This window comes from Anoplopoma fimbria, unplaced genomic scaffold (genome assembly GCF_027596085.1).
Source record: "Anoplopoma fimbria isolate UVic2021 breed Golden Eagle Sablefish unplaced genomic scaffold, Afim_UVic_2022 Un_contig_8927_pilon_pilon, whole genome shotgun sequence".
Taxonomy (NCBI): domain Eukaryota; kingdom Metazoa; phylum Chordata; class Actinopteri; order Perciformes; family Anoplopomatidae; genus Anoplopoma; species Anoplopoma fimbria.
Window position 1 is genome coordinate 28,644 of NW_026553656.1, and position 10,753 is coordinate 39,396.

General features: G+C 43.1%; 1 protein-coding gene across 1 annotated transcript in view; it reads left to right on the forward strand.

Annotated features, from left to right (window-relative positions):
- Positions 1-10,298, forward strand: part of LOC129116709 (EF-hand calcium-binding domain-containing protein 6-like) — a gene marked incomplete at its 3' end in the record, with an annotated part of 33,355 nt that extends 23,057 nt beyond the window's left edge. The window contains exons 15-25 of the mRNA XM_054627470.1: positions 583-697; positions 1,465-1,592; positions 2,733-2,962; positions 3,060-3,123; positions 3,208-3,326; positions 3,422-3,592; positions 5,557-5,712; positions 6,762-6,972; positions 7,053-7,247; positions 8,398-8,616; positions 10,089-10,298. Coding sequence (XP_054483445.1) covers positions 583-697; positions 1,465-1,592; positions 2,733-2,962; positions 3,060-3,123; positions 3,208-3,326; positions 3,422-3,592; positions 5,557-5,712; positions 6,762-6,972; positions 7,053-7,247; positions 8,398-8,616; positions 10,089-10,298 — 1,818 coding nt within the window. The remainder of the gene's footprint in view (positions 1-582; positions 698-1,464; positions 1,593-2,732; positions 2,963-3,059; positions 3,124-3,207; positions 3,327-3,421; positions 3,593-5,556; positions 5,713-6,761; positions 6,973-7,052; positions 7,248-8,397; positions 8,617-10,088) is intronic.
- Positions 10,299-10,753: the final 455 nt, after the last annotated feature.

Genomic DNA, 10,753 nt, shown 5'->3' on the forward strand with positions numbered 1-10,753 from the left:
AGTTAATAGTTTGACTATAGAAACATTTGTGAGCACTTCCTCTACCACTGCCAATACCTACATTCTAAGTTAGAGAAAGGGTGGAAAATAAAGCAAGACAGGGTTTAGCTGGGTTTCCCTAAACCACAAAAATCTGCCTCTGAAGAACAAACACAAGTAGTGGTTTCCCGCGGTCAGAAACATCAGTGAAATACTCTTAGTGCAGGTACTTTCCAAATATTAGCCGATTGCTTTGACATAACCACGGTGGTTATAAAGTAAAGCATGGATTTAAATAGCTGAGGTATTTAGCTGGTGGTAACCTTTTTAGTGATATAAATTGGTATCAAGTCTGACAGCCGGGCAATGCAGTCTTACTCACTGCCACACCGGTGAAATACACTCTGGTTAGATTCTGCAGACGACCTGCTCGATTGCTCAGAGCCTTTTATAGCTGCATTTAAAATATTCCATAGAGCATCAGTGACAGATACAGGTCAAAATTTCTTGCGTATGTGGTTGTAATGACTCTTAAAAACTTAAAGCGACCTGGCATGAATCACAGTGACAACCGGTCCTGCTTTTCCCTCCTTTGTCCCTCAGATACTAGAGGACAGTTGGGTCATCTTGGACGACAAGAATTTCCACAGGTTCACTGAGCAGCTGGGCTTCGTTGACGGACGGATGGAGCGCTCTGCGTTCCTGGTGAAGTACGAGGGTGAGACAGGAGAACGGCACCCAGAACATGTTGACCAGCGGCGTCAGAAATCCCATCAGTTCTGCATGGCGGGGTTTTCAATGCTTAAATAGAGATTTTTGAAAATCCCTTCCTACTCCCCACCAGGCTCCAGGCTCCCGTCCCCCTCCACTCCATCTTGCCTTCGCATCCCGACTCCTACCCCACCCACTGTGATCAGACATAAGCCCCCTGCTTCCTGTAAAATGATGTCTTTCTTAGCACATGAGCCGTTGGAGAAATCATCCCGGATTATAAATAGAGTAAGAGTGAGCCTCCTCGTCTCTCATTAACAGAGCGGAGGTGCACACAGATTCAGAATCATACTCATTTCTGCTTGTTTGGGCTAATTATATGCTTTGGAAGCAGAAAACAGAGCAGCAGGGCATCGCTCTAATTTGTATCCACTAAACAGAAAAAAGACAAAAAAAAAGAAAAGAATCATCAAACAAAGCCAGGACGTAAAGTTAGTCATGTTTGCAAGGCATGAAAATCAAGTTTCCTAGATGTGGAATACAAGTGTGCTTGTAATACAAAGTAAATGAGGTCAGGCAGTTTAAATGCCCAGTGTGCTTGAAGACATGAAGAGCATTCTGCGGAGTGCGGAAAATACACAAACTAATTCACAAAATGGAGCAAACATTTGTTGGGTGTAATTCCCCCACAAAGACGGTGAATTTAGGTATGAACCTGATTAAAAATCTAAACTTGTGTGATTTAACATCTGTTTCCCCCCACTGTGTCTGTAGAGGCCACAGCCAGAGCCAGGCGGCAGCGCTCTGAGGGTCATGCTGATGAGGATGAGGATGAACCCCTGCTAACTTCTGCTGAGCAATGCCTGGCTGTCATGAAGACCAGGATCAAGATCAGCCACGGGGTAAGAAAGATGCTCAGCAATGCACTCACCTGCGTTTTTTAATTAAAATGGAAGGATGTGTTAAATAGAATGATGTGAATAGCCTTCTTTTTTTCTTTAAAAATCATATTCCCTAAAATTCTAATACCATCAAAAGCCATTTTGGCACTATTTATGCCTGGCATTTTCTTTGGCATTTTCTGCTTTTATAAGAGACATGACAGGAAATGATAGATCAATTAAGAATAAAGGTATTAAACAGAATATGTACCAATATGAGTGGACTTGACCATGGAGCTGTGTGGAAAGGCACATAAACTTCTTTCACAAAGTGGATCAAATATTTACATATTCACACAATTTCAAAGCAAAATGATAAATATCTTAAAATGAATTGGGACTCATAGACTTCCTCTTCCGCCTCCTTCAAAAACATACGGCCTACCAGAAAGGCAGAGAGTGAAGAAGCATGTAGAAACTGAACAACAAAGGTCAAGGTCCACTTGTTGTTACAAGCAGTAAACACAGGTGTCACCAAATCGACCAGGACGAAATATTTTAAAGTTACGTAAGAAATGTACTTGTTTTAACCTAAACCATAATCTTTTCTATTCATTTTTTATTGGATTCACAATGTTAACCACAAGCTTAAAATGATCACCTGACGTTTGTCTGTGAGTTAAGAATAAGAATGTTGTAAATGACATGCAAAATATCCTTAAAAATGATCCATGTGTTACCAGTTGGCCCTAATGATCCCCTGCCACCAGGTATCTGGAAAAAATTACGGACAGATAGGCAGGGAAGGGCAGGGGTCATCACAGTCCCCATTTTGTTTATGCCGCGAAAGCACACAGTCAGTCTGGGACGAAGTTTTTGCTAACATTGGGGCTAATCCCCTCCACTTTAATCTGCAGGTTGAAAGCCAGACACAAGAATGTGGCTTGTGTCTTGAGATGTTGTAGCATTTTTCCACTGATAAATAGCCCAAACTAAACTCACAATGAACTGCTACTTCAAAAGCTACTTTCTTGGAATGTGTAAACTCTGAGCAGGAAATTCATTTTTACGCTCTACCAGCTTGTGGTTATAACACAATCACGACAGTACACGGAACTCTTCAATCAGTCTCCCTTCTGATAACTCAATCCCTCCCATCAGGACAACCTGACAGCATTCCGATTGATGGACAGGAAACGTAAAGGCGTGGTCGACTGCCATGATTTTAAAGCGCTATACAGCAGCCTGGGATTTTTCTGCAGTGAGGCAGAGTACCAGCGGCTGCTGGATCGGATCGGCCTGCATCCCGGGGGCAACCTCAACTACGCAGAATTTGTTGAAGTTGTAGAAAATAACGGCAAACGCAAACAAGGGACACAAACAGCATGTGTGTGAGTCTGACATGGTCATTATTATTGATGCTTGGCCATTTTGAGGAAAGTTGTCTCTGGTGTGCTGCTATGTTTGTTTTTCTGTCTCTCCTTATAGACAAGAGCAGCTCCATGAACTCCTGGCCTGTGAAGCCCGCTATAAATGGCCAGAGATGTCTAAGGTCAGCAAAACTTACAGGAAGCACACTTAAAATGATTCTTTGCATGATGCAAAGATCTGTACCTATTCCTCTCTTTCCCTTCAGGTGCTGTGCCAGTTTGACGCAGACGGCCAGGCTTGGATCCATAAAAAGAGCTTGAGGGGACTCCTCTTCATCTATGCTCTTCCCATGAGATCTGACCAATTTGACCAGCTTTGGTCCAGGTAAAAGATACCCAGCTCAGGATTGGCTATTGCTACATTATGCAGGGAAGCACTCCTGTCTGTGCAAGCCACAATTTTCAACTCCATTTTGACAGGTATGACCCAAATGGGCGGGGCCATGTTGCAGTCTGTGACTTCCTGGAAAAGCTGGGGTTTCACCATGAAGGGGAACCCATAGCTCAAAGCCAGAAGCTGAACCAAGCTGTAGTCCAGCAGAATGCAGATGGACCGGTGTCCTCTGACGCTGCATCACTGGAGTGTATTGAGTAAGCATAGAGGGGCATACTACTGCTGCATTTGTTTTGTTCAGGGTACAAAAAAGATCAATTGCAGGTATCTTTTGACTGGTGAAATTACCTGGTAACTGGGTTATTTCGGTAGATACCCCGAAGGCATAAAGTACCGATGTCCAGCCCTAGTCCCCTGGCAGGAAAAGCAGGTTTACATCTGGGCTAGTACTGTAGCCCAGAAGTACTTCTCCTTAGCCACATCTTCTAGAAGCTTTCCCAAGCCAGATGGGATATGCGTTCTCTCCATTGTGCTCTGGGTCCGCCCCTCAGAGCTCTTTCCACATGTGCAAATAATACATGTAAGGGTCCTAATCAGATACCAAACCACCTCTACAGACTCTTTATGAAACAGGGGGAAGGCAGTTTTACCTAGAGCTTCTTCTGGATGTCTGAGGCTAAACACGCTGTAACTTCCATTTCACTGGGACTTAAAGACCCAGCTGGTACCGGCAAACTCTGAGACGTGAGCTTTTTTTTTATGTAACCCAATGTATTTTGTGTTGACTAGTCTGGTTCAGGTCAGATAGCAGAACCCTAACGGCTTTACTACACTTCGATGTTGAACAATAATTAAAGCTCATAAGCTAGCTAGTTAGCCGGCTAGGAAGGTAGCACGGGCGGCTGTGGAGCAGTGGAGAGCAGGGTTGTTCTCCATTCAGAGGATCGGCGGTACGATGTGTCCTTGAGCAAGACACTTAACCCCAAGTTGCTCCCGAAGGCTTTGCCATCGGTGTGGACTGGATGTTGTATGAATGTTAGTTAGAGTCTGATGGTGGCACCTTGCATGGTAGCCTGTCATCAGTGTGTGAATGGGTGAATGATATGTAATATACTACTGACTGTAAGTCGCTTTGGATAAAAGCGTCTGCTAAATGACTGTAATGTAATGTAATGTGAAAGTGATCACACACTGGTTCAGGGACTTCATGCAAGTGTTTCACTTGAGATAAACAGTAACTGAGTTTAACACTTAACAAACAATGGAGTGGGCCGATCAGCAGAGAAAGCACTGCGTGGATGTGTCATGTATGCTATGGATGTGTTGAAGGTGCAATACCAAGAGCAAGTAATGCAGGGTGTACTTCAGCTGTAGGAAGGGAGAGACAGAGTGAACACATGGGCCAGGTTTTCTAGTCTGGAGGCCAAGTTTAGCCTAATCCGCTGATGACCCTCCACTTTCAGACAATTGACTGCTCATTAGCCAGGTCTGCCTCCAAGACAGTGGTAGGGGCTGCACAATGTTTACAACCTCACTACCCTGAAAAGTAAAAATAAGAGACAAAAAGTTAAAAAGGTGGCAGGAATAAAAACTGACTTTGGATTATTTATTTTTTAAAAATGGAAAAGGCAACCCTACAAAATAAACTCTCTCCCTCTCTCTCTATATATATATATATATATATATTTATATATATATATATATATATACATTTTATTACATTTGCTTTATTTTAGTGTATCATCAAACCCCCTCCTTACCCCAGCGGGTTTGATAAACAAACATTCAAGCATAGGCGTAGAAACATTTTGCACACGCTGTGATTATTATTAAGCCCTTATAAAAATATTTTTCTTGATCAATTTAGTGAATGCCATGCAGCAGGGCTTATTCAATTTCACTGATTTTAAAGTTTAGTTGTACAAAAGGTTTTGCTATTGGTTAGCATTGGAAAAGAAAGTTTTGATTTCTAAGAGCAGAAAACATTTTTCTTCAGATGTCTAACAATTGCTCGACTTGTGGAGAGGCCTTTTCAGAATCTGTATTCCAGTTTCCGAATTTTACTAATATTTTCTCACAAAAAAAAATCTGATAATGGGAGTCAAAGTTGAAGCAAAAAATATTTTTAATTACAGTGCACGATCCGTTCCTTTCAGAAATACTTGAAAGCATGCAGCACAAGTTTCTTGTTTGTATCAGCAGCTCCTTGTTCTATCCATAGACAGATTTTGCAGGAGAACTTTGAGGGGTTGAGCGAGACCCTGACTCACCTGGAAACGAGCAGAGATGGCACAGTGACAGTGGATGAGCTGCTGAGCCTGTTACAAACCCACGGCTGCTCCATCCGGAGAGAGCAGCTTGTAAATCACCTGCACAGGTAAACTCCATCTTTTACTTTTCTGTAGAGACACGATTAAAGACAGACATGAAAAAAGGAAATACGTAGCACCACTCAGATATTTGATATCATCATTAAATCTTTATCATGCTCACCATCTTAGTTAAAGTAACTCCAAGGAACTTATTTTTGTCTAGATTTTGGCTGCCCCTGTGGACAAGGGCAGTCGTGATTCCAATGAGCACCACTTCCTGGTGTCGTAAAGATCTACCTGTCTCCCTTTAGAAAACCACATTTTACTGCAGCAGGGTCTGACAGTCTTCCCCTCTCAGTCCTAGTTCTGGTTCTGCTGTGCCTCCCTTTTTCTCCAGCTGGCCAGGAAGTGGGCAGTGAGCCCCAGGTCCTGCAGCTCCTCTTTGTCAGCCCGCTGCTGGCACATACACGGAAATCCTGCCAAAATCATTGTACAGGTCATCCTTGACCTTGTGAAAGATCCACCTGACCACCACCTTGTCATGGCCGGTCCTATCTGGATCAGCGAACTATCAAGGTGGTAGGAACAGCTGCTGGGGCACCAAGCTCCCCACTTCCGGCTGGGCTCTGACTACAGGTGGAAGGCGGCAGTGAAGCCAGATCTGGGTCCATCCACGGCTGGCTGGTCACTCCAGGCATTAAGTTGTTTCATGAGTTAAAAGTTCCTTGTAGTAACTTTAAGCATGTTAGTATTCTGTATCATTAAACAGCTAAGTCTGATGGGAAGGCCATTGTGTATTTGGTCATAAACCAAAGTCATGGACAAATTTTGACTTGAAAAGTCAGGGGATCACCTTTATTACAGTTCATTCTGTTAGGACTATCAAAATCTTTACCAAAATCTTGGCAAGCCACCCAAGAGCTCAAAATATCACTCCAAACAAGACTCGCCAACCTCAAGGTGGTGCTGGAATGAATGTGAAAGGGTCTCTTCAGGATTTCCACTGGGATGCATCACTGTTCGTACGAAATTGTGGCTAAAAACTGCACCTGGTAGTTGAAATCATTCAGTGTGAAATCAGTTTGTGTCACACTTCCCCCTCCTCTCCCTTTAGGCTCAAGGTGACCATGGATAAAAACTGCAAGAGCCTAGCTTACATGGATTTCCTGTCTGCGTTTGACCATAAAGCAGAGAAGACGTGTGAGTGTCCTCCTGCTTCTCCTGATGCTGTGTGCCAGATAGAGTCCTTGGACAGCCTCAGTCCAGGTGTGGCTCTGGCCAGGCTGCGAGAAATAGTCACTGCCTCAGCACCTCATCTGTATAAGGTAAAGTTCTTACACGCTTCATTTTTCTTCGTTGTCATTTTCTCCGCTGATCACTTTAAACGTGGCTGTCCGTCCTCCAGGCGTTCACCGCCTTTGACCGGAGCGGGATGGGGATGGTCAAAGCTCTGGAGTTCCGTCAGGTGCTGGATAACTTTTGTGCCCGCCTGTCAGACAAACAGTACAGATACATGCTGACCAAACTGCGGCTGGACCGCGAGAACGGCACTGTTAACTGGAAGGACTTCCTCAACAAGTTTCAATCACAGAGCCCACTGGTGGTTTCCAAAGAGAAACACTTCAACATTTCCAATGATGCAAAACATGGTAAACATGGACTACGTTATGCCTGCTTAGCATGTTAGCATTGTCATTGTGACCATGTTAGCATGTTGACTCTAGTGTTGCTGTGCCCAAGTACAGTCTCAAAAAGTCACTACCATGGGTGTAGACTCTGGTGTTCACATCAAACACGAAGAAAATGTTTGCCATGCGTTACCACCATTATTCAGGCCTTCCCTCCAAGTGGATACCAACAGACAGTTTAGAGTATCTTTAATACCAACGTTTCTTTTCGTCATTGCTACCATACTATTGTTACTATGTGTCTGCTGTGAAATTCCCAGATACGTCTTAAAACCAAATGTATCGTGTCTGCGTTCACAACATCATCTGGAGGCGTTTCACTATGCTGCATTCACAGTGTCTATCTAGCAAGTCACATGTTGAAATAATCTGCTTTACTGCAATGGTATGAACCAAAAATAAGCAGAGTCTGCTGTGATTTAGTTGCAAGAAAATGGATAAAAAAGGATGCCAAAATAACTACATAATGTGACAGCTTTGTCAAAAGTCTTCATTCAGGCTTTGTCAGGTCCGTCTGCAAGACGACTAGCACACAACTAGTTTTTTTATTGAAGTTTAGATCGGTCTGTGCTGTGCTATGCTAACATTGTAGCTGATCCATCAACACTCTATTTTAAATAGGCCTCAATACGGCAGCAACATTCTTTTTTAGTTAGTTTTGTGGGGTCTCTGTACAAATATGAGTTGCTATTAAAGAGCTCTGGGTGCCCACATTACCTTATGTGCCTACAATAATTTTCCTCCATTTCTAATTCCAGAACAGTGACCAAAAGAGAATGTCAACGCTGAAAGGCTTATGGGACACAGCGGATTACCCAAATTTATCTTATTTGTGGGATTAACAGCATGTTATTCACAGCATGTATTTCATGTCGCCTGGCACAAATTTGCGTCTATTCAAGTCTTTGCATCGACTGTAAAAGCGCAGCACAAAAAGTTGGCTTCACATTTACGGTGAACACAACATTAGCCTTGATATGCTAAGCTAGGCTAACCTTGACTCAGAAAGCAAGAAAAAGAAACAAATGTAATAGCCCCAGAATGTTGAACTATTCTTGTCAGACTTCGGAGAGGGGCCGGAGTAAAACCGGATCCCCTATCCAGAGGAGGACCTCTGAAGTCACAGATCTTCTGCAGCCGATCCAGGAAGTCGTCTCAGGTCACCTGTATGAAATCACCAGAGAGCTGATGGATCTGGACCCCTCCAACAGCACCACCATCTCTAAAGAGCAGTTCAGACAGCTTTGTGATCACCGCTGTCTGAATCTCACAAATGATCAGGTAAAGCCAGATTAAAAATGTTTTTCTTATATTCCAGTGCATTCAAATTCAAAGAGGAGAGATTCAAGAGAACAAGCACATTTCCAACAACTCTCTCTGTGCTTTCAAGCTGAAACAACACACGCTGGCTTCGGTCCATGGTTACAAATGAGAAGAGGAGTCTGAATTTCAGTGCATTTGCCAGTTCCATTCTTTTTAGTCTGATATGTTTTCATTAATTATTCTAATCAAAATCTAATTTATCTTTGCTGATAATTATTGACTGTGTGAGAAAGTTAGTCATCTGTAAAGCCAATTTACTGTGCTGTGTGTTACTCTTTGGGGTTCCAGTCCCCTCCAGTGCCAATGATTATTATCTCCGCCAGGCATAGGCCTGTGGGGAGATCATGCGTTGGGTGTGTGTGTGTGTGTGTGCGGTTCTGTCTGTCCACGGCTAATCCCATTTACAACAGGAAACGTCAGCCTGATATTTTTTGTGCTCATTTACGACTGCATGCTTAACCCCCATTGCAAAGAAAGCTTTTTCTTTGCAATGGGGTTTCCACGTATTTACACTTTGCTACAAGTGACAGCAGAGTGTCTAGTCTGTGTTGAGCAATTCACGTTTTGGGTTTCTGGTGACATTTCCCCCAAGGTTCAACTTGGGGGAAATGCTGCGCTTGTCACTGCCCCTTTACCAAGCCGTCCAATCACACAGGAGGATAGGTGGGACAAATACCACAAAGACCAACCAACACATCCTACATGCAGGCTAATCGCTGAACAACAACAACAATGGCGGAGAAATGGATGCCCACATTTAGAGCACTCAACCTTGTGACTACATTTTTACTTTTGCAGACATTACGTATCATTGCAACCAGACGCAACTTAAGTCTTTACGTTGAAAAAATATCGCTATGCCTCCTTCAGCTTCTTTGTCATTTAGAAAGCAATAATATACCTTGTAACCTACCAACAAATCTTTATATAACACTTAAATCAGGATAAATGAAGTAAAAAAAAAAAGCCATAAATACCGCTAATCCTACTATTGAGCCAATCATCACTTCATGGGAAATTCCATCACTGCGACAGCCTTACTCCTCACTACTCTTAACCGGCTGCAAGTGATCAACTACTGCTTCAGCAGTAAAAGACATTTCCAGCAATCGGCCAAGCTAAAAACAAGCCTTGCCGAGTCTGTTGCAGGTCACTTTATGGTCTTCGTCGGGGCTCAAAAACTGACATCTGCAGAATAATTCTAATATGTTATGATTTAATAAAGTAAGGCATGATACAAGATGGATAAATCCCTCTTTATTTAGTTATCTTCTCCTTGACTGTATGGGAGCCTGGATGGACAATTCAGTGAGCTGTAACTCTTCTTTGTTTGGGAAGAGGAGAGAGGGATACACACCTGGTGGCGATCTGCTCCCTCTCTACTGAGTGACTTTTCTAGTTCTGTGTGTGTGTCTTCTTTTGCTTCTCAGTTTGAGTGTGTGTGGAGTCAGATGCCTGTGAATGAGCAGGAGAACCTGCAGTGGAGAGAGTTTCTGAAGCGCTTTGGTGCACTGGGCCGGTCGGCAGCAGGGGATCACACCGACAACGTCCCATCGCTTTCCTCTGAGTCCAGAGCAACAGCCTCAGCAGCAAAACTGAGTTGCCCAGAGACTGCAGGTGCCACTCTCCAACGCATTAAGGTACAGCACATGACGAGATGGAGCTTTGTCATCCATCAAACCTACTGTCTCTTGTAAAATAATAAAAAATAACATCACTTAAGCTCAGTTATAAATGTCAGTCTGAGATTTCTTTGATTTTTTTTTTTTTTTTTACTGAATGCTGCAGTGTGATCTGTGATGCATGAAAACACCAGCTGCTCTGCAAAGCTCAGTATGTTTCTACGAGAAGTCTGGAAAATACAGAACGACTGTATATTCTGAGTGCACGGACGGACATTTTGAGCACAGAAATAGATTTATATCCATATATTTATATGTAGACAAACCCTTGGACACTTATCACAGGATCTCTCCTCTCATCTCGGCTCCGTGCACTAGTCACTGTTACAGTGTGCCACACTTCAGTCGGTTAAAAAAAAAAAAACACACAGAGCAAGAAATGTAAGAGTTGGAAAATGAGTAAAACTCAATAA